Source organism: Hemitrygon akajei, chromosome 1, assembly GCF_048418815.1.
Source record: "Hemitrygon akajei chromosome 1, sHemAka1.3, whole genome shotgun sequence".
NCBI lineage: Eukaryota > Metazoa > Chordata > Chondrichthyes > Myliobatiformes > Dasyatidae > Hemitrygon > Hemitrygon akajei.
The window spans coordinates 141,471,735-141,496,718 of NC_133124.1; the positions used below are offsets into that span (position 1 = coordinate 141,471,735).

Below are 24,984 nucleotides of genomic sequence, written 5' to 3' on the forward strand. Positions count from 1 at the left end.
GTCACTAGTAGAGGGGAAATTGTTGGGAAAATTCTTACGTAAATCAGCATTTAGGGAGGCAGATGTTAACTGAGGATGTTCAGCATGGATTTGTTAAATGTCTGACAAACTTGGTTGAATTTTATGTAGGGGTAACAAAGAGCATGTAATGATAGTGCATTTGATGTTATATATCAATGTAGTTACTCAGTGATTGACATATCAATCCTATTACAACCAAGGGTCGTTGACTTCAGCATTGCTTCATCATCAGATAGCAAAGTTTAAGGAATCTGAAAATGACTGAACAGTGGTGGTGAGGTCTATAGTGCTTAGCCTGAGGCTTTTGTATCAAAGAGTGTACTCTAGAAGCTGCTGTAAGTTTCATTGTGTGACTGTTGTACATGTCACCAGTTTCACTGTCCAGACTACCACAAAATTTGGCCCATTACCTTTTGCAAGTATGTTATATTTTCTGATTTTACTGGATGGAGCAGTTGGGACACCAAGTACAATGTTTGCTGTTAATACCAAAGTTAATAAAGTCCTTAATACTGAGGGAAAAAAATTCCCATCTACAAGAATATATCTGTGGAGTGTTAAGTGGGTACAAAGGCAGCAAATGGAATTTGGTCTAAAATGCATGAGGTAATTTATTTGGGGGTGGGAAACAGAATGAGAAAGAAAACACTGAAAATGTTTAGACACTTAGCCACAAAGTGCCCTCTTTTCATTGCTACTTCAGGGAGGAGGTACAGGAGCCTGAAGACCCACACTCAACATTTTAGGAACAGCTCCCCCTCCGCCCTCAGATTTCTAAATGGACATTGAACCCATGTGCACTATCTCTTTTATTTTGCTCTCATATTGCCTACTTATTTTTTTTATTTATATATATATATTTCCTGTTGTAATTTAATATATTTTTATTATTATGTATTCAATGTACTGCTGCTGCAAAACAACAAATATCACAACATGTGCCAGTGATATTAAACATGATTTCTGATTAGTTGCTTAAGAAGGCAGATGGAATTTTTGCTTTAATTGGCTAACTGATAGAATACAGGGGTTGATAGATAGTTTGAACTCCATAAAACAGACTACAGTGCCATGTATAGTTCCGGTCAGTGCACTATAGGAGACATGAGATGGCTCTGGAAAGGGTGCCGAATAGATATACAAGGGTGTTGTCAAGGCTGGAGAAGTTTTTCTTCGGAACAAAAGAAACTGAGGGGAGATGAATCTGTTCAGTGAGTCTTTAATATGTCAGCAAAGACTCTAGAAAGTTTCTACAGATGTACCATGGAGAGCATTTTAACTAGTTGCAACACCATCTGCACAGGATTGGAAAAAGCTGCAGTGGGTTGTAAACAGCCATCTCCATCTTGGACACTAACCTTCCCACCATCAAGGAGATCTTCACAAAGCAATGCCTCAAAAATGCAGCATTCATCATTAAGGGCCCTCACCAGCCAGGACATGGCCTCTTCTCATTTCTACCATCAGAGAGAAGGTACAGGAGCCTGAAGCCACACACTCAATGTTTTAGGAACAGTTTCTTCCCCTTCACCATCAGATTTCTGAATGGACAATGAACAAGCCCATGAACACTACCTCATAATTTCTGCTCTCTTTTTGCACTACCATATATACATACAGGTTAGTATATTTATAGTTATAAATGTATATATAGTATATTTTATGTATTGCACTGTACTGCTGCTGCAAAACAACATATTTCATATCATACGTTAGTGATAATACAAACCCCATTTCCAGAAAAGTTGGGATATTTTCCAAAATGCAATAAAAACAAAAATCTGTGATATGTTAATTCACGTGAACCTTTATTTAACTGACAAAAGTACAAAGAAAAGATTGTCAATAGTTTTACTGACCAACTTAGTTGTATTTTGTAAATATACACAAATTTAGAATTTGATGGCTGCAGCACACTCAACAAAAGTTGGGACAGAGTTGAAATAAGATTGAAAAATACACAGAATATTCAAGTAACACCGGTTTGGAAGACTCCACATTAAGCAGGCTAATTGGTAGCAGGTGAGGTATCATGACTGGGTATAAAAGTAGTGTCCATCAAAGGCTCAGTTTTTGCAAGCAAGGATGGGTCGTGGCTCACAACTTTGTGCCAAAATTCGTGAGAAAATTGTTAGTCAGTTCAAAAGGAACATTTCCCAATGCAAGATTGCAGAGAATTTAGGTCTTTCGACATCTACGGTACATAATATTGTGAAAAGATTCAGAGAATTCACAGACATCTCAGTGCGTAAAGGGCAAGGTTGGAAACCACTGTTGAATGCGCGTGATCTTTGAGTCCTCAGGCGGCACTGCCTAAGAAACCGTCATGCTACTGTGACAATTATAGCCACCTGGGCTCGGGAGTACTTTGGAAAACCATTGTCACTTAACACAGTCTGTCGTTGCATCCAGAAATGCAACTTAAAACTGTATTACGCAAGGAGGAAGCCATACATCAACTCTATGTAGAAACGCTGGCAAGTTCTCTGGGCCTGAGCTCATCTCAAATGGACCAAAAGACTGTGGAACCGTGTGCTGTGGTCAGACGAGTCCATATTTCAGCTAGTTTTCAGAAAAAATGGGTGTTAAGTTCTCCGTGCCAAAGATGAAAACGACCATCCTGATTGTTATCAGCGAAAAGTGCAAAAGCCAGCATCTGTGATGGTATGGGGGTACATCAGTACCCACAGCATGGGTTAGTTGCATGTATGTGAAGGTACCATTGACTCTGAGGCATATATTAGGATTTTAGAGAAACATATGTTGCCATCAAGGCAACGTCTCTTTCCGGGATGTCCATACTTATTTCAGCAGGACAATGGGGTTTGTAAATCTGATTCTGAAGTGAAATAGTGGAAGGTTTCGTCATCATGGCTATCCCTTGAGGTCGAGGATGATGGTCTTCATTCCGTTGATCTATTTATGGGCTCTCAAAGATGTGGCCCACAGAGCAAAGGCACCTGTGCATGTATTTGTTTAACGTGTAGTTGATGTTGCACTCCAAGAAGCACACGATACTTCACAAATCAACCAACTGAACCAACGATTGGAGCTGATGGATTTGTTGCAGCCTTCATCCGCCTTCACAGCCGTTGAGTTCGAAGTAACTTTGTCTGCCTGTTCTACCGTTGAGGCCTTAGTTGGATTGTTCTTTGTCAGGAACCTCACCTTCAACCTTACCGCCATGGGTAACCCTACCAGGAGCATAGCTCCAGACGGCATCGCTCTCGGGATCTCAGGACCACACAAGCTTCTCCACCACGACAAGGTGACAATCCACGGAGAAGGTCTAGTGGGGAATTAGTATATTTTTTAAACTTACTGCCTGGTGGGGATTTAGAATGGAAAATTTGAAAGGGATGGTCTAGCCTTCAATATATTTACAAAGTACCAAGTCCGGCACTGGTAGAGTTAAGAAGTGTGATTGAGTCTAGAACGTATTGATGTAATCGAGCAAGTGGCTGAGGCCTATGCCGTAAATTAGTATGATCTGGAGAGTGTCTTTTGTCAAGCATAGCATGCCAGGTGAAAGGAGCTGGAATTGTTGCCAAAAGTATGTGGGGAGGAAGAATCAGTGGTTATTTGAATAATCCAGCATTTTAATTGTATATGGCCAATTGAAAAGCGAGATGCAACAATTTACACTTTTAATCTCTATGTATTGATGCTATAATAGACTGCTTTTGAGCACTTGATTTCAACATTTATATTCACATTGCGCATGGAAGTATAATTCTGTCTTTTTTATCACTGCGTGTGTATTGTTGGGATTAGAGTAAGGCAGTACAGCAGCTTGCTCAATATAAGAAGCCAGAATTAATCCCAGAAAGGCTTTGACAATTGGCATGCGACAAGCCACATATAAGCTGCCATGGCATCAAATATTTGTGAATGTAACTGTTCAAAATAGCTCTAGAAATAGTAAAAATATAAAAGTATATATTAACAATTATCATTAAACACAAAATACCTGAAGTTTTAATGATTAAGTTTATTCAAAGTTATCAAAGTAAATCTGAATTTTTTACAGAGTGGTGGGTACGTGGAACATACTTGGAAGGGTGGTCATTAGGGACATTTAGATAGGCACATAGATAATAGAAGAATGGAGTGCTGTGTGGGAGGGAAGGGTTAGATTAAGTTAAAAGGTCAGCATAACATCGTGGGTCATGTGCCATAATGTTCTAAATCAAATTTAACAGTTGACAGGCCATTCTCCAAAAACACTTTCTCCCAATGATTTCAACAGGGTTACTGAACGTGCTGAGTCAGTCTGCTGCAGGCTCAAAGTGAGGAGCCATGGAGGTCTGCACCATCCTGATGGACATTGCTAAGGTGTCTGCAGATGTGCATGTGCCTGGGTGTATGGGGTGTAATTTGTAGTGATGGCAGCGCTTTATTTAATGCTTCTGCTGTGCTGGATGCTTGTGTGGAAAGCCTAAGCTGATGTTTTGGGGAATAATTAATTAGCTGATACTCGATCAAGCATTTTGTTTTTATTAACAAAATTAAATTTATGCAAAGATATCAAGAGATGTACTTAAGGTCTCATTTTTACAGTTTCTGTACATCTGGGTTGTGAGTTCATCTACTTAATGTTACTATGGCCCAGTTACAATCTTAATACCACTGATGTTAAATGAAAGGATTCTTATTTACTAGGCATATCTCATACAGAAGAAATGGTACTCGGGAGATAAAATAAGATCATTCGATACATCATCCTTTTAGAAATACCTTTTACTTTCTCTTACCCTACAGGCTTGTATATATGATAGAGCTGGGCTTGGCTTCAGTAAGAAAACATTCCAGTCTGAAGAAATTAGACAGGATAAACCATGGACTCAGTCAACAACTGGAAGGTACTCATTGTGGAAATCGTACTTTGATCTGGTAAACTTTAGATCAACATAAGAAGTATCTGAGCCCATGTAATTTCTTTTTAGTATACTTTATAGTTTGTCTCAATTGTCTCTCAAGACTCATTAGCACTGTTTCCTAGCCAATTATCTTTTTGTTTTACCTAACTTGCCACTTATCATTGTTCTACTGTAAAATCTGATCTACAATGTTATTTTCTAAGAGTTTTCTGAAAAGTTCAGAAAGGAGCGTAATTTATTCAGAATTAGAATACTTTCTAAACTCTGGTTTGTAATACGTTCTGGAGTAACATTCAGCCCATTGTGTTTCCATAGCAGTCAGGTCATCAACCACATAGCCAGCCCGATGCTGACTGGCCTCTTCACTGATACCAGGTTCAGACACTGTGAGGGCAGGCAGCAGTCTCATTTTCTTTTGATTGATTGATTGAATCTTCATGTTTATCATCTAAGGCTGTCCTATGTTGAGTTCAAAACTGACTGGCAACTCCAGCGATGCTGCTGGTGCCAAACTGCATCAGTCTCTGCTATTCCCTTGGGCTCATCAGATGTGTGGAGAGGGGTCAGATGTGTGGAGAGGGGGAGCTTGCTGCATGGGCAACAGCTTGTTCTACATATTTGTACTGCCCTGGCTTGCATATCTAGACAGCTAGGGGGCACTATCTGTGGTCGAACCTGACCAATGGAGGCCTCTCTCATGTTTATCGTAAGAGATTCTGAATGGGGTGCTAAATATGTAATGGGTCTGCTTCATTCAACGTAAATGTACTTCTAAAATTTGTGTGGAACTATATATGTAATTTTGACATCTGAAGTAACTATGAACTTTGCAATGTTTTGAATAATTGCTGTTCAACCGCTTTCATATGTCATTATTACCCTAAACAACGGATTACTCATTTGTGTGTGACTCATGAAAGTACAAGATCGGTGCATTATTGAAACAGTACCTCACAATTTCCATATGATTATAACCATACTAAATTGATTCAAATTTAAGTATCATCATCTTTTCTCGGATGATTCCGTTCCAAGTATATGACCAGCAAAGTACAGAAAGCAAATTATACCATTTTAGATACAGTGAGTACAAGCAAACAATCAAAGTGACTGGCTGATACTCAATTCCATTCATCAGGAGGCCATAAATAGGAATGAAGTGGTTGTAAGGAATAAATATATAAAAGTTTCAAATGTTCATTTATTATCGAAGTACACAACTCTGAAATTCTTCTTCTTCAGATAGCCACGAAACCAAGAAAGAAAAGAACAGCAGTACGACCATCAACCCCCAAATCCCTCCTCCCCACACAAAAAAATGAACAAAAGCAGAACAGGCACATCAACCCCCAAATCTCCCTCCCCCGCATACAAAGAAAAGCAAGAAAGACTGGGCAAAAAACACAATATAAAAAAACTATAATTCAAGAAAAGAAATGTCTATAGTCCATTCCAAAATGCAGAAAAGCTGAATAACATTCTCTGGACATAGCGGCAGGCCTTTCCCTCTCTGATAGCAGAGTGACCTCACCAGCGATCAAAACGCAGTCTCCCCTTTCCCCTAGCAGAGTGATATCACTAGCAATCAAAATGCAGTCTCCCTTCTCCGATAGCAGATTGACATCACTAGCAATCAAAAGGCAGTCTCCCTTCTCCGATAGCAGAGCGACATCACTAGCAATCAAAAGGCAGTCTTCCTTCTCCGATAGCAGAGCGATCTCACTAGAGATCAAAAGGTAGTCTTCCCTCTCTGATAGCAGAGTGAACTCACCAGTGATCAAAAGGCAGTCTCTCCTCTCCGGCAGCAGGGTGAACTCACCAGTGATCAAAAGGCAGTCTCCCCTTTCTGATAGCAGAGTGAACTCACCAGTGATCAAAAGGCAGTCTCCCCTCTCCGGCAGCAGAGCGATCCCACCAATGATCAAAAGGCAGGCGGCTGGTGTTCACCTTCTGCATTTGCCTCAATGTTTCAATCTCCCTCATGGCTTTAATTGCTGAACAACGGAAGCTTTATTCTGTGAAATAGAATCAAACTTTGGCTCGCATCCCACAGCTATCCAGCAGTCTTGCCACAAGATTCGCGCAGGCTGCCTCTGCCTCCTGGAATCCTCTTGGAGACTGCTGAGCACTGAAACACCCAAATGATCTCCAAACTGTAAACCAGCAATTCCAGAATCACAATCAAGATTAAAAAAAATGTAAAAGTCATAAAAGAAGTGAAACATTTGGTTTCATAATCTATCCAGAAGATGTCAACTGAAGGAGCATTATACAGAGGCGCCATTTTGATCAGAAATAGTTCTTTTGTTTTCCGATGGTATACTCGTAGACAGAGATTTCCACAGAGATTTCGGGGCTCATGATTCTTAGTCTCCACTTGATTGTTGCTATTGACAGGAAACCTGATTGTCGCTGTTGTTGGGGGAGCTCTGAATTCCGACTCATGAAATCACCCTGGGTCTCTCCTAGGCACCGATCAATTGTGATTCAATGGGATAGGTGAAGTCCTAAGAACCAAGCAAAAGGCTTTTCAACAAATAGGGATTCAATCCACAAGCACTTAGAGTCACGCAGGGACAGATAAACTCTTTGGTCTTTTGTTCTCATGCCACTAGTGCCTGAAGCCAAAAAGGATCCAACCACGATTAGTAAGCATTTAACAAACCTCGTGTTTAATTCGTACATGCTGCGAGCTCACAAAAAGTTAAAGTGTCACTTGGAATTGTTAGGACTTTCATCTTTACAAAATCTAATATACAACATAGAATCCTGATTGTGTTCTACCAACAACCAGAACTAATGGTATCTACTTGTGCTGGTGAAGAAGTTGTTGTGACAGTGGATTGCATATGTTTCTGATTGTCTTTCAGAACAAATAGTGTGTGTTCTGCATAACAGAGATGTCGATAACTGGAGACCATAGGTTTAAGGTATGAAGTTTAGAAGGGACCAGTGGAATTTTTTTTCACTCAGAGGATGGTGGAGTCTGCAGTGGATTGCTAAGTGGAAGTGTATACTTTCGTAACATTTAAAGAGTGTCTGTTTAGACAAGCACTTGAATTGCTATGACATTGAAAGGAACAGACCAAGTGCTTAGATATAGGATTAGATGATGGTCAGCATGGACATAATAAACAGAGAGGAAGCTGCTGACACGATGGAGGAAGCCCTGAACACCACCAGAGACAAAGGACTTTCATTGCTGCCCTAAATGCCAGCCGTGTAATGGGCAGAAGAGTGACATAGGAGGGTGAAAGGCATGTTTCTGGAATGAATCACTGAGGAGCCAAGAATAATATTAAAGAATATGGGCTCAAAAGTAGAAGTGTCTTTATTGTAAGTGGAGCGGTGTACAAGATCGTGTGCAAAAAAAAATTACGGTCAGGTTTAATATCACCAGTATTCGTTGTGATATTTGTTGTCTTAGCAACAGCAGCATATTGTAATACGTAATAATAGAAAGAAAAAATGTGTATTACAGTAAGTGTGCATATGTATAGATATGTATATATTATGTAATGCTCAGCTATATCAGCTCGTACATATCTAGGGGAGACCCCGTCCGCCGCCCAACTTTGTCTCACGGATGCGTCAGTTGCTGTGCAATGCCACCTGATACGGCCTCAAACATCAATCATCAGCCAGCACACAATGTACATTTTACAAATTACACTTTATAAATCTTACTTGGACCATGAAATTAATAAAGATACAATACAAAAAGGAATGAATGGAAACAAAAAAAGGCGCCAGATTTATGAAAGTTCAGTTTCTTCATGCACACGCAGTTGGAGCTCAGGACCTTCCTTCTTCCCCTGTGATCCGCTCCGACCCCACGACTCGTAGCTCAGGACCACCCGAAGTGATCGACCAGAGCACTCCCAGCATGTCTGTCTTCCTCTCGATCTCCCCTCCAACTCCCCAAAAGCCTGCACAACACTAGCTTACAGACCCACAAGAAAGAATAACATCTATCCTAATTGGTTAACAAACGAATACAATTCTCATTATCAGTAATTATAACCCAAACAAGTTGCGAGAGAAAGCACTCTTTCACCAGTTAAAATGACAAAGAAGCATCTTTACTTTTAACATAACAAGGAAGCCATTTTGATTAACATACGCAGTAACATAAAGAAGAAACCCCTTAAAATTATATATGAAATAGTTAAAAGAAAAGTAGTGAGTTAGTGTTGTCAGTCAGTCCTGATGAAGGGTCTCGGCCCAAAACGTCGACAGTGCTTCTCCCTATAGATGCTGCCTGGCCTGCTGTCTTCCACCAGCATTTTGTGTGTGTTGCGTGAGTTAGTGTTCATGGGTTCAATGTCCATTCAGAAATTGGATGGGAGAGGGGAAGAAGCTGTTCCTGAATTATTGAGTATTTGCCTTCAGGCTTCCTGATGGTAGCATGGAGAACAAGGCACGACCTGGGTGATGGGGGTCCTTGCTTCTTGAAGATGTCCTGGATACTACGGAGGCTAGAGCCCATGATGGAGCTGACTAAGTTTACAACTCTCTGCAGTTTACTTTGATCCTGTGCAGCAGCCCCCCTTCCCCTATATCATGCAGTGATGCAGCCAGTTAGAATGCTCTCCACGGTACATTTGTAGAAATTTGCGGGTGTCTTTGGTGACATACCAAATCTTCTCAAACTCCTAATGAAATATCGCTGCTGTCATGCCTTCTTTGTAGCTGTAATGCTACTTTGAGTACATATAACAAAGAAACTAGAGAAAATCTGTGGCCTAAACTGGCATGTGTGACAAGGGCTTTAAATTGTGGGGCACTGGCACGATTATTAGAGTATAGGGAGCTGCTCTCTTGTGACACAGTTCATTTGAACCAGACCAGAACAGTGTCCAGATGAATGCAATAATAGAAAGCCCTTTCTGTGTAAATAGAGATGGGAAGGAGAAGGAAATTTGGGAGATTTTAGTTAATGTAGATAAACTAATAATCTAAGAAATTATTCATAGCAGAATTGCAGACTTTTAACTTTCAAAAATATAGTTTTTAAAATAATAATTAAAAAAATGAAATGCATTTGGTGCATTTCAACATTTGATGGATTTCAGTGAGATCCCCCCACCTTGTTTTTATAAATTCCCATGAGTAAAGGCACAGAGCCATCAATCGCTCCTCATTTGGGTGATATCATTGAAACCTATTGAATGTTGAAAGGCCTACTGAATGTGGAGAGGATGTTTCCTGTAGTGGGGGAGTCTAGGGCCAGAAGGCACAGCCTCAGAATAAAGGGACATCCATTTAGAACGGAGAGGAGGAAGTTCTTTAGCCAGAGAGTGGTCAATATGTGAAATTTGTTGCCACAGGTGGCTGTGGAGGCAAGGGCGTTGGGTGTATTTAAGGCAGAGATTGATAGATTCTTGATTAGTCAGGCATGAAAGGTTGTGGGAAGCAGGCAGGGGATTGGTATTGAGATGAAAATGGACCAGATATAATGAAATGACAGAGCAGACTTAATGGGCCAAATGGCCTCATTCTGCTCCTATGTGTTATGGTTTTATGTTCTTTCTCTCCTTTCATTGTAGTATGAAATCAAATCATTATCTTACAATGTCCCAGTGCCACTCACGTTTCCTCCTTAAACAATATACCAACAAAGTGTTTGAACAACTGTAAAACTGGACCCACCCACTCAATGCCCAGAGGCGGCAAATCCTTGCACTGTAGTCCTTCCCCACAAAGACTCTGTAGTGGCTTCACCAAACTTGAATGTATCCCTCGGCATACAGCCTGCACCTTGTGCAGTGTGCCAGTTGGCAGCAAAGGCACAGAATAATGAGGGGAAATTAGAGGCAGATGGTGTCACAATATCCCTGGTAACAGGATTTTCAGATGAGAAGGAGGGGATAAAAATGAAGGGGTGATGGTCTTGTAAGGAAACAATTGCAAATATGAAGTATAATGTACTAGAAAGATCTCTGGGTTAAATAAGGAAACAAAAAGTTAGGTTGAGTTTCCTCTCTGAACTGTAGTATTCCTGTACTTAAAATACGTGGCCACTGAGTATATGTTTGTTGTCCTCAGCTGCTGTAGCCCATCTCCTTCAAGGTTGAATGTGTTGTGCAGTCAGAGATGGTCTTCTGTACATCCCTGTTGTAATGTGTCATTGTTTAAGTTACTGTCACCTTCCTGTCAGCTTGAACCAGTCTGGACATTCTCCTTTGAGCTCTCTCATTAACGTGGCATTTTTGCTCACAGAACTACTGCTCACTAGATGTTTTCTTTTCACACCTTTGCCTGTAAATTCTAGAGACTGTTGTGCGTGAAAATCCCAGGATGGCAGTTTCTAAGATACTCATGTCACCCTATCTGGCACCGTCCAAGTCACTTAGACCAATTTCATCCCCATTCTGATGTTTGGTCTGAACAACAAATGAACCTCCTTACCATGTATGCATATTTTAATGTATTGAGTAGTTGCCACATGATTGGCTAATTAGATAATTGCATTAACAAGCAAGTGTTTAGTTGGAGCTTATTAAGTGGGCTCTAGGGGTATGTATGATCTTTTTGAACAATACAGTATGTTCCCAGAGGCTTTGTAGAAATGGTAAACGACAAAACAAGAGTACCAGAGTGAGAATCTGAGTTGTTATTTTAGTGGAAGATGGAATTAATGAAAATTAAGACCACAGCAAAAGGGCACTGAATTCTTGTAAATGAAGTTTGTTCAAAATATGACAAGAAACCACTGGCAAAATAACATAGTGCAACATGTATGCTGCAATTAATGTAAAAATAGCAAGTTGATAGACATTTCTTCTGCTCTGCCAGTGGTCTTGTGAATAAGGCAGCTCAGCATCAGTTCCTCATGTACTTGAAGAAGTGGGTAGGTACATTTACATACTACTTGCCAATTGAACTCGCTGCAGAAAGTTTGGGGTGGTACTCTTTTTGTGACATAAGTTCATGTTAACCTCTTCAGCTCACAAACGGAAGAAGTGTTTTTGTTTTGCTGAGCCTGTAAGGAAACAATCTTAAGGTTGTGTAAGGTGTACATACTTAGAACTTTGAAACTGCTGTAAGTACAGCTTCTCCCTGGATTACAAATGCCCAATTTATAGGTGCCTGTACACTTGAATAAGTGCATAGGAGACTGCTGGAAGCAACTACAGCTAAGTGGAAAGAGATCATGTACAAGTGCCTTCTCTAATAGCTCACTCCCTCCCTCATCACTCTCTCACCTCCCTCCCCCCACCCATCCTGAGCAGCAGCATTTGGGATCTGCATTGATCTTCACAGAGCTGCTATTGCTGAGCAGATTCAATCTTTCACTCTCTGAGTCAGTGAGACTGGCTCATAGCCTCTCTTCTCACCCTGCTCACTCACTTTTCACAGCTGTGATCCTCTCTCACACACTGTTTCTGATCTTGTCCTATTTTCGAACAGTTTGGGCTGTGAACGGTTCTCAGGAATAGAAGCCTGTCATAACCTGGGGCTGGTAATACGTGTGACCCTGATTTAGGGCCATTTGAATGGAAATTGTCCATTATCAAGCTTGTATATCACTATACAAAAATTTAACATATTGGATAAAATTTGTTTTCTTGGAATATATGTGGGAAAACAAAAGTATCAAAAATAAGCACAAAATGCTTTTTTTTCAACTCTCACTTCTTGATGCGTGTGCTGCTGATGCGATTTCGTGTGACAGAAAATTGTAATACAGAGTTTTCAAGGAATGCAAAGTCCATCCCCTCTGTGCCCAGTCATGGGGAGGTCAACTGTAATCAGTCTTCAGCTGGAGGTTTTATAATTACCTTTCCAGAATATAAAGTAGTACAGAACAGGAACAGGCCCTTTGGTCCATGATGATGTGTCGATGTAAATAAACTAGGAATTAACTGCCCAACTAAAATAATCCCTTCTCCCTACACAACTCATAGAGAAGTTCAGCACTGAAACAGGCCCTTGGCTGAGCCATTTAATCTGCCTTCCCCCATCAACCTGCCCCGGGACCATACCCTTACCATCCATGTACCTATCCAAACTTCTATTAAATGTTGAAATCAAGCTCGCATGCACCACTTGTGCTGGCGGCTTGTTCCACACTCTCACGCCGCTCTGAGTGAAGAAGTTTCCCCTCGTGTTCTGCTTATACTTTGCACCTTTCCCCCTTAACCTGTGACCCCTAGTTATAGTACCACCCAAGGAGAAAGCCTGCTTGCATTTACCCTACCATTACCCCACATAATTTTGTATACTATGTAAACTTATTTATTTTCTGAAAATCCATGGAATATAGAACAGTACAACACTGAATAGGCCATTTGGACCATGATGTTGTGCTGATTTTGATATCAATTTATAGTATACTCCTGTGGACCAGCCATATCCCTCCATTCCTTTCATCTTCATGTGTCTATCTAAAAGCCTCTTAAACTCCACCAATCTACCTCCTTCCACTGTTATCCCTGGTAACCCATTCCAGGCACCTAAAACCCTCTGCTTAAAAAAAACCCTAATGTCGCCTTTAAACTCCTCCTCTTTAACCTTAACGGCATGTCCTCTGGTGCTTGGCATTTCTACCCTGGGGAAATGATTCTGACTGTCTACCCTGTCAATACCACTCAAAATGAAAAAAAAAACTACCAGGGCTCCCCTCAGCCTCTGATGCTTTTGGGAGAACAACCCAAGCTAACCAGCCTCTTCCTATTGCTCATACCCTCTCATCCAGGAAGCAGCCCGGCAAACATCGAATGCACCCTCTCCACAGTCTTCACATCTCTAATGCAGTATAATTGGCTGTGATGCTTCATTGAGCTCTTCACCTTTTATGCAGACGTTGTAAGGGAGAATAAAACTACAATATCTGGTGACCCTGTGATCTCTGTCATAGTGGCCGACATCAGAGTTTCCTTCACGAGAGTGAATCCTTGCAAGGCGTCAGGCCCTGATGATGTACCCTTCAGGGTGGTACTCCCAACCAGCTGGCTGGAGTGTTCGAGGGTATAGTCACCTCTCACTGCTGCAGTCAGAGGTTCCCTCCTGCTTCAAAATGACATCATCCACCACTTCTTGTTGCTGAAGAAGAGTGGGGATGAGCTGCCTCAATGACTATTGCCTGGTAGCACTCATATCTACTATCAATTGTGTGTGGCTAAAATTAACACTGCCTGAGCAAGGACCTGGATTCGCTGTAATTTGCCTGCTGCCACAATAGGTTTACAGCGGTAACGATCTCACCGGCTCTCCTGGGCTTTTTACCACCTGAACAACAGCAATATCTATGGCAGGCTGCAGTTTATAAATTACAACTTGGCGTTCAACACCATTATCCCCTCAGGACTAATCAACAAGCTTCAAAACCTGAGCCTTTGTACCTGCCTCTGCAGTTGGATTCTTGACTTCCCCATCAGGAACCACTGGCAGTACGGATCGGTATTAACGTCTTCTTGTCACTGACAATCAACACAGCCGCACATCAGAGAAGCATGCTTAGCCCATAGCTCTAGTCCTTCTACACTCGTGACTGGGTGGCTAGGCACAGCTCAAATATCATCTCTACATTTACTGATGACGCCACTGTTGGCAGAATCTCAGATGGCAACAAGGAGATGTGCATGATTGAAGTAGATTGGCTCATCGAGTGGTGACACCACAACAACATTGCACTCACCATCAGCAAGACCATCAAACTGATTGTGGATTTCAGGAAGGAAAAGTTGGGTGAACCCACACCAATTCTTATTCAGGGGTCAGGGGTGGAAAGGGTGAGCAGTTTCAAGTTACTGAGCATCAAAGGATTTATTTTGGGGTCACCGTATTGATGTAGTCATGAAGAAGGCATGTCAGCAGTGGGAGTTTGAGGAGATGTAGTAAAAGATGCTAGCAAATTTCTACAAGTGTACCTTGGAGAGCATTCTGAGTGGTTGCATCACCAACTGGTATAGAGGGGCTACTGCACAGGACAGCAAGGCTTCAGAGTGTTGTAGACTCAGTCAGCTCCATCATGGGCACAAATCTCATCATTGGGAGGTCTTTTAAGGACCTTGACCATTTGGCATATGGCCTTTTCTCACTGCAACCAACAGAGAGGAGGTACGGGAGCCGTAAGTTCTTTGTGCTGTCCAATGGAGCATGATGTCCAGTGATACAGCTGTCTGTCTATGCCTCTCAGAAATCTTACAAACTTCTATTAGCTCTCTTCTCACCAGAGAAAGTAACCCAAGTTTCTCCAACTTCTGCTTATAGCAGATGCTCTATAATCCAGGCAACATCCGGGCAAATCTCTTCTGTACCCTCTCAAAAACCTTTACATCCTTCCAATAATTGCCTGGGCAGAACTGAATGCAATACTCCAGGTGCAACCTAACTAGACTTTCATAAAACTGCATCACTTCCTGACTCTGGAACTCAATGGCTCAACTAATACAGGCAAGCAAGCCGTATACACTGTCTACCACCCTTTCAACCTGTGCAAACACTTTCAGGGAGTAATGGACTTGGACCCAAGTTCCTAAACACAAAGTACACTGCAGATGCTGTGGTCAAATCAACACGTACAAACAAGCTGGATGAACTCAGCAGGTCAAGCAGCATCCGTTGAAACGAACAGTCAACATTTCGGGCCAACACCCTTTGTCAGGACTGAAGAAGGAGGGGACAGGGGCCCTATAAAGAATGTGGGGGGGGAGGGTGGAAGGTGCCAGGTGAAAAACCAATCAGAGGAAAGATCAAAGGGTGGGGGGGGGGGGAAGCAGGGAGAGGATAGGCAGGAGAGGTGAATAAGGAATGTGAGGGGAAAGCACTATGGGTAGTAGAAGAAGGCAGAATCATGAGAGAGGTGATAGGCAGCTGGAAGAGGATGCAGAGTGTACCGAGGGGCTGGAGACTACCCGGATGGTATATGAGGTGTTGCTCCTCCAACCTGAGTTTGGCCTCATCATGGCAGTAGAGGAGGCCATGTATGGACATATCCAAATGGGAATGTGAAGCAGAGTTGAAGTGGGTGGCAAATCCTGACGAAGGGTCTCGGCCCGAAACATTGACTGCTCGTTTCAACGGATGCTGCCTGACCTGCTGACCCAAGTTCCTGCTGTGCATCAGCACTGTTAATGGTAATTGTGTCCTATTCTTTTACATTTGATCTTCCAAAGTGCAGCATGCATACTTGGTCACATTAAATACCATCTACTGTTTCCTTACCCATGTCTACACTTGTTCTATCCTTTGGCAGTCTTATATTCTATCCACAATGCCACCAATGTCTGTACTGTCTACAAATTTACCAACCCACTCATCCATAGTTTCATCTTGTCACTCATATCTAACAGAAATAGGAGAGGCTCCAGTTTGGATCCTTGTGGAACACTACTAGTCATAGACCTCCAGCTGGAAAATGTCCCATTCCCATCCAAAATTATTCTCTGTCTTCTATGGCCAAAGCAGTTTTGAATCCAAACCGCCAAGTCACTGTTCAACCCATGGAATTTAATCATCTGGGTGAGCCTACAACGGGGGACCTGTTCAAACACATTACTAAAAATCATATAGATAATATCTACAGCACTATCTTCAGTGAATACTGTGCTGTATTTAATATTTCAGTAATGTTTTAGCAATATTATAAATATGTTGTTTGATTATGCATTCTTTGTTGTTTACATCATTCATAATGGGTTATATGTACGAAGTATGTGAACAGCAAATGTCATTGCCATCTCGTCATAAGGGTGTGCCCCACTGAAGTAGTGGATGCAGTTACAAAACGTAACGGTTGCAAAGAGTAAGTTTTAAAACAAACCTGAGACAACTTCCTACCTGTTGAAGTGCAGAAGTATCTTTGAGCATGTTTTTCTTCTTTGGGAGAAAGGGATGAAGATCGTCAAATTTTTTTTTAAAAAGGCACAAAATTGACGAAATTCATGGGTTCATGAATAGTGAGTACTGGGTTATAATAATAGGAAATAACAAAATTAGTAGAAATTTCTGGCTGCATCAGAAAGATAGACATTTTTGATTCCACAAAAGATAACTGGGTGAGGTTTACTGAGCGAATTGAGTAGAATTTTTAAGCAGATGGAATAGCTCATGAGAAACAAGTGCCAGTTTTGCTGAGTGGAATTGGTGGAAGAGCATACAGTTTGCTTAAGAAGTTTGACTGCTCTACCCAAACCAGCTGAAAGGAGCTTTGCTGATATTGTTAAAGTAATACAAGAACATCGAGAACCAAAACTACTGTTGATTGCAGAACACTTTAGGTTCCATAAGCGGATTCAAAAGGAAGGGAAGCTCATTTCAGCTTATCTGACTGAATTAAAGAGATTGTCTAAACATTGTCATTTAAGTGATGGGCTTAATAATGCACTGAGAGATCGTTTAGTTTGTGGAATCTTACAAGAAAGCATTCAAAAATGGCTTCTTACTGAAGTGCAACTCACATTTAAAAGAACAGTTGAAATCACTTTATCAATAGAAACAGCAGCCAGAGACTCAATTGAGTTGCAGTCAGGAGTGAAAGTGAGTGTGAACAAAATTCCAATGTCTGAACAGAAACCTACCTCACCAAACAAAATGTGTTACCATTGTGGCAGGGCCTCACATATGCAGGTTTAAAGGTGAAACTGGCAGAAAATGTAACGAAGAGTGTGTCAGGCAGACAAAAATAAATGGACTGCAGAGGGAAGAGTCAAGTTGCAGTTTTAAAAAGAGCACTAATCTGCACGCTGTTGATGAAAAATCTGATAATGATGAGAATGACAGGGTTGGGTAGCGTTGAGAGTTACAGTGTGAAAATTAACAGGTAAGCAATAGGGCTTACGGCAGAAGTGAACAGCAAATTAATTAAAATGGAATTGGATATAGGCTCAGCTGTTTCAGTCATTCCACAAAATGAGTTTAAATGGCCTTTCAGAGATATTGAACTGAAGCCTGCAGATATCCAACTATGAACTTATACTGTAGAGAAAATAACTCCTGCGAGAATGACATTGTAACACTGAAATACGATAATCAACCAGACACATTGGGCTTGTATGTTGTAAAAACAGGAGGACCAGCATTGTGGGACCGTTTGTTGCTGAGAGAACTACAACTTGATTGGAAATCCATCCACCTGCATGTTACATCCCCTGCAATGGAGTCAACTTAAGAAAGATGCTGGATGATGACATACCGGTGTTCAAAAATGGCATCGGAAGACTCAAAATCTATCAAAAGTAAAATAGTGTTAAATGAAAATGCCACACCCAAGTCCTACAAAGTCCATCCAGTTCCTTATACCATGCATGATAAAGTAGCCAGTGAAGTAGATCACATGGAGGCAGAAGGAATTCCTTCCAAGGATTAGTGGAGTCTGTGGGCAACACCAGTGGTCCCAGTAATGAAGAAGAGTGCATCTGTCACAATCTGTGGTGATTTTAAGGTCACCATCAACCCAGTACTGAAGGTAGACCAGTACTCTCTTCCCAGGATGGAGGATATCTTTGCAAACCTTTCTGGAAGAGAACACTTTAACAAAGTGAACTTAGCTGAGGCCTACCTACAGATGGAGATGGAAGAAGAGTCCGAAGTGTTTCTCACCATAAACACTCACAAAGGGCTTTATCACAATAATAGGCTTACTTTTGGAGTAGCATCTGCATCTGCACTCTGGCAAAAAGCAATGGACTAGATGGTGCAAGGCTGTTCAGGCATTAAGCGTTACTTGGATGACATCATTGTTACCAGTAAGGATTGCAAGGAAAATCTCCAAAATCTCAAGACAGTGTTAAAAAAAATTAGAAGATTACAGACTCAGAGCATGATGCAGTAAGTGTGAATTCTTTAAATTAAGCATTACTTACTGTGGTCACACCATTGATGCTGAAGGATTACACAAGTGTGCTGAGAAAATTCAAGCAGTTGTGAATGCCTCAAGACCAAAGGACGTGTTGCAGTTGTGGTCCTTGTTTAATTAGTATAACAGGCTCCTGCCAAACCTGGCTGCTGTGCTCTATCCCTTGAACACATTACTACAGATCCAGAAGAAATGACAACCGACAAAGCAGTATGAGTTAGCTTTTAAAAAGGCAAAGGAAATGGTGACGTTAGACACTGTATTCACACATTATGATCTACATCGTCCAGTGAAATTTGCCTTAGACACCTCACCTTACAGTAAAGGTGCAGTAATGTCATGTTATGAGTGATAGAAGCAAACATCCTTTGCATCACTTTCCTTTACCATTGCAGAGGAAAATTACACACAAATTGACAGAGAGACCTTGAGTCTGGTTTGGAGTGCAAAACGTTTCAACCACTATTTTTATGGGAAAGAGTTCACTCTCATTACTGATTAGTGTCCATTTTCAATCCATAGGTGTTCCACTAACAGCAGCAGCATGATTGCAGAAATGGGCTCTGTTTCTTGAAGAACACAATTACAAGGTTGAGTTCATGAGGACAACCAATCATGGAAATGCTGATAGATAACCCCATTTACTTTCTGAAAAGGAAATATCTGAAAAATTGGCAAAAGATGACATTCCACGTGAAGGTATTCTCTCTCACGCAAATTGAAAGTCTCCCTATTATGGCAGAGATGATGCAAAGGGAAACCAAGAAGAGACCCCGCACTGTCTCAGGTCTGCGTGGCCACCCAAAATGGCTGGAATGTGCAGCAGGAATTTAGTTCCCCAATTTTTACCAGCGCTGGGATGAACTTGCCCTTGACAGAGGTCTTATGTGGGGATTGATAGTTGTTGTACTATCTAAGTGGTGTAGGAGCTTCATGCTGGTCATCTAGGTGTGGTCAAAATGAAAGCGTTTGTCCGGTGGCCAGGAATAGACCAGCAGATTGAGCAGCTTTCCATGCACTCTTCGTGATGCCAGTACTTTCAGAAGATGCCCAGAGCAGCGCCTCTCTATCCCTGGGGATGGCCTGCATTGCCCTGGCAGAGGATTCATGTGGATTTTGCTGGATCATTCATGGGCACAAATCAGCTACAAAGTGGCCAGAAGTGTTCCCAATGGCCTTCGCTACAGCCTCGCACACTGCCGATGTATTGGGAAGCCTCTTCTCAAGGACTGAAATTTCCAGTACACTTAGCCAGTGACAATGAACACACTTGTTGCAAATCTGCAGATGCTGGAAATCCAAACAACACACACAAAATGCTGGAGGAACTCAGCAGGCCAGGCAGCATTGATGGAAAAGAGTAAACAGTTGACTTTTTAGGCCAAGACCCTTCTTCGGGACTGGAAAGGAAGGGAAGAAGTCAGAGTAGGAGGTGGGAGGAAGAAGTTCAAGGTGGCAGGTGATATGTGAAACCAGGGGAGGGGGTGAAGTAAAGAGCTGGGAAGTTGATTGATGAAAGAGATAAAGGACTGGAGAAATGGGAATCTGATAGGAGAGGGTAGAAGACTATGGAAGAAAGGGAAGGAGAAGGAGCATCAGAGGGAGATGGAGTATCATAGGACGGAAGGCCTTGGAAGAAAGAAAGGGGGAGGAGTTCCGTCCTAAGATACTGCCCCTTCTCTAGCCTTGTATCCCTGTGGTGAACTACATATACCTGTCTGGACACGCCCCCCCCCCCCCCCCCCCGCTGACTGCTCCTGTGGCTCCTCCCATGGACCCCGGTATAAAGGCGATTGGGGACTCTGCCCCGGCCTCAGTCTCCAGGATGCAGTGTGGTGGTCAATTGCTGCTTGTTCTTTCTTCCAGCCAATAAAAGCCAATATCTCGCCTCACGTCTCGGAGAGTTATTGATGGTGCATCAATCCCTTTTGCCAATCAACTTTCCAGCTCTTAGCTTCATCCCTCCCCCTCCTGTCTTCTCCTATTATTTTGGGTCTCCCCCTCCCCCTCTCACATTCAAATCTCTTACTATCTTTTTTCCATTAGTCCTGACAAAGGGTCTCAACCCAAAATGTCGACTGTACTTCTTCCTATAGATACTGCCTATCTTGCTGCGTCCCACCTGCATTTTGTGTGTGTTGCTTGAATTTCCAGCATCTGCAGATTTCCTTGTGTTTAAGCTTTTGTGCACGCTTTCTTTGTATACAGCCATGTGAGTTTCTAATTTACAATAACACAAACTGGCAAACATAAATAATGTGCTGTCCTGATAGTGAGATTTATTCACCCCTGTTGAACCTCATAAATATTAATTTGCTTTTTTTCTCCTAAAGAATGGTAGATGATCTACACGGACTTATTAAGGAAGCTAAGCTGCAGAGCCCCTTTGTACTCGTGGGATCGGAACTTGGGGCACTCAATGCAAGATTTTATGCCCACATTCACAACTGGTAAGATAAAAATCTTGACACTTCAGATGGTGGAAATTAGAGTCTTGAAATGAAGCCAATTATATATTTATGAGTGTTGATTTAGCCAAAACAGAACTGAGAAATTATTTAAAAAGATTTGTGATAAATAAACACTAGAACATGGTTAAAGAAATATTCCATCATTCTAATTAAATGTGCATTTTATAGTAAAACTGAAGCATCAAAGTTGAGCATTAAGAAGGCTGAAGATAGTATTAGATTGAAGAAGATTAGAGAGGTTTACAATGTTGTCAAGAAGGGTAATAAAACTGGCATGTGGGAGAACATTAAGAACCATCAATAGATGACCATAAAGATGAAAAAATGAGAATATATTGGCATGAATTATATTAAAAAAAGATTTAAGAGCATCTGTAATATAGTAAAGAAAGTATTGAAATTAAATGTGTCTGTCACAGAAGATCTGAAGAAATAATTATGGGACGTAAAGAAAAGAAAACATTAAATAATCACTTTAGAAAACATAATTAAAATCAGTAACATTAGAAATGAACACTGCAAGTAACTTGATGTAATTATTATCATTAAAAAGGGAAGTAAATTAGAAATTAAGGGAACTAAAAGTTAATAGAATCCTCTGAAGTAAGTGTTCAAATATACTGCAGAAATGATTGATGCATTTGTAATAATCCTTTAAAATTTTGCGAACAGTCTAAGCAGATTAGAAGGTAATAAGGGCAAGACTGTTTTTCAAACCAAGAAGTGAAAGAAAATGGGGGAACAACAGATGTGTTAATCTGGCTTGTCTGCAAAATGCTAAAATCCATCATGCAAGAGTATCTCAACAGAGTATTCAGAAACTGACAGCATGATTAGGCAGAGGCAACATGTTTTTTTTAAAGGAAAATAGATTCTTAATAAACTAATCGAGGCAGAAATGATACAAGGGAACTAGTGAATTGAGTATACAGGTGAATCCTGCATTATGTCACTTTGTGAATGAAGTTTACCTTTTCAAAATTCACACATCACTGCCAAAACAATCTGGGATATGCTTTTAGGAAATTTAAGTGAAAATGAGTAGATTTTTTTTTACAGCTCATTTCTTGATGTACACACGGTTGATGTGTCTTCCCATTGTGGAAGATCATGACAAGGATTATTCTGTGCAAATGGAAATGCATCCCAGTCCCCATAACACAGGGGTTGCCTGTGAGGACTTTCAACAAGCATTTGACAAGAACCACAAGTTGATGGCTTTGGGCTTAAATCTTGATGGAAGTGGAGGAATGGTTAGAAGATTGAAACAGAGCAGAAATGAATAAGTGAGACAAGAAAATCTTCATTTGCTGGAAATCCAAAACAACACACACAAAATGCTGGAGGAACCCAGCAGGCCAGGCAATATCTATGGAAAAGAGTAAGGAGTTGATGTTTTGGGCTGAGACCCTTCATCAGGACTGGGAAAAAAAGATGAGAAGTTAGAGCAAGAAGATGGGGGGAGGGGAGGACGCAAATCTGTGAATCTGTTGAGGTTATCTACTGAATCTGATGTTCCTGGTGTGGTGTCCTCTGTATCAATGCGACCACATTCAAGTTGGAGGAGCAACACCTTTCTTCCGTGGACTTCTATCCTCTCTTATCAGATTCCCCCTCCTCTAGCTCTTTATCTCTTTCAACTATCAGTTTCCCAGCTATTTTCTTTATCCCTCCCCTTCCCAGTTTCCCCTATCACCTACCACCTTGTACTTCTTCCTCCCCTACCCCCTACATTCTTGCTCTAACGTCATGTATCTTTCCACTCCTGATGAAATGACTCTGCCCAAAACATTGACTGTTTCCAGAGATGATTAAATGTTCATTAAAATTTAACCAAAATTCAAGATTGTGTAATGCCATTTCCAGTACACAAGTATATGTGAAGGTAATAATTGTTACTCCAGATCCGATGCAACACAGAAAAAAAGCAGTAAGATAAAGAACACAATAATAACAATAAAAAACACAATAAATATAAATACTTTTGATAGCCTATATATATATATATAAATTGTATATTCATTAAATGACACTTGGCACAGACGCTAGGTCTGTACGTGAGGTGATTGACAGGAAATGATAAAGTAGTGGTGGAAGTATGGAGGGGTGGGTTAATGTTTGCTTGAGGAACATAACTGTTTTTGGGTGTGGTGGTCCTGGCATGGATGCTATGTAGCCTGCTCCCTGAGATGGGAGTGGAACAAACAGTGCATGAGCAAGGTGTGTGGGATCCTTCTTGATGTTACTGGCCCTTTCCTGGAACCTTTCTCAATACATGTCCTTGATGGTAGGTAGGTGCCGGTGACGCATTACGCAGTTGTGACCACCTGTTGTGGAGCCTTCCTGTCTGCCACAGTACAGTTTTCATACCATGCAGAAATGCAGCTTGTTAGGATGCACTCTACTGTCGAAGTTGTGTATATGCCGTAGATGTGCATAGTGCAGCTCTCTTCAGCTTCTTCAGAAAGTAGAGGTGTTGGTGAGCTTTTTTGATTGCGCAGAATGTGTTCTGGGACCACGAGAGATTGAGTGTGATGTGCACACCCGGGTGCTCGCAGTTTCCACTATTGTACTGCTGATGTAAAGACTTGCTTGCTTGCATTTCCATTAGGAGAACAAAGATTAAGTGATGATTGATAAGTGTGTTTCAAGTATTTCCAAGTTCATTTTTATTTGGTTTTATATGCCCCTGCTTAATGTTCCGTGTGCAGTGGTATAAAGATTAATGTCAACACTAGAGTGCAATTCCAAAAAGAGCTAGTAAATGGATATCACAAATGCTATACTCACAAAAGTTGTCCAATATCTGCTAAATTGCTCCATATATTTTCAGTAATGTCTGTTTGGCAGAGTTATCTGAACTCTGTCTGCTGAAATACACCCTCAGTTGGCGAGCCTATCTCTGTCCCACAGGGAGGTGTCTGATCTTGTCCTCATCGATCCAATCCCTGAAGAGCTATTCATGGAAGACGTATGGTTGCAATACTGGTAAGTAAATGTACCCAGCTCTTCAGTTAATTTACATATGTGAAACTTGTATTTATTTCTGTAATGACTCTTTTTAATGAAACATGGTTTAAAATTTAGATTACAGACATCGTAAAAAAGAGTGAACTTTTCCATTTCTCATTTACTCATTAGGAAATGAACAAGCTATTATGAATTGACTTTCAACCATTGTTTACCCCATTTCTAGTGTCAGATATTTATCACAATATTAATCAAATTTGTTTAATGATAGACTACATAATATAGAGAAGAATGAATTAAGGTAATGGAACCTTATGAAAAAATTTAAAACCAAACTAATTCCAGAGATGATAGGAGGTGGTTAAAGTAAATTGGAAAATCTTTGCAAAAATTATAGTTCTTAATCAAGGAATAATTATTGAAAAATTAAAAGATATGTTGGAAAAATGATCTATGCAGAACTAATTGAAATAGTAAATGAAGATTAAAATAATGTTATAATATTGTCAATAAGGTCAGATCACTAGATGATTCCAAATAGATTAGGCCTACTCCAGCTTCTCCGGGAGCAGATCTGGAACTCAGTCCGGTTCGGAAGGCTGTTGGCTTGCTTCTGTTGTTTTCATGATATGTCTTCTTTTTCCCTCTTTTTCCTCTGTTTTTTGGTCTTTTTAAAAATTTGGTTATTCGAGTTTCTTGCTTTGTACCTGCCTATAAGCAGACAAATTTCAAGGTGTTTAATTTATGCATTCTTAGATAATAAGTGTGCTTTGAAATCAAGAAAGGTGGATACTGAGAGACATTGGAAAAGATTAGTGTCATTGTTATGTTGAAAGCA

General features: G+C 40.9%; 1 protein-coding gene across 3 annotated transcripts in view; it reads left to right on the forward strand.

Annotated features, from left to right (window-relative positions):
• Nucleotides 1-24,984, forward strand: part of LOC140731184 (uncharacterized) — a 181,533-nt gene that overhangs the window by 45,660 nt on the left and 110,889 nt on the right. For 2 of the 3 annotated variants that reach the window (XM_073052640.1, XM_073052632.1), the window contains exons 5-7: nucleotides 4,783-4,883; nucleotides 21,039-21,155; nucleotides 24,090-24,164. In XM_073052640.1, the coding sequence (XP_072908741.1) occupies nucleotides 4,783-4,883; nucleotides 21,039-21,155; nucleotides 24,090-24,164 (293 nt within the window). The remainder of the gene's footprint in view (nucleotides 1-4,782; nucleotides 4,884-21,038; nucleotides 21,156-24,089; nucleotides 24,165-24,984) is intronic. The other variant, XM_073052647.1, reaches the window with a different exon arrangement.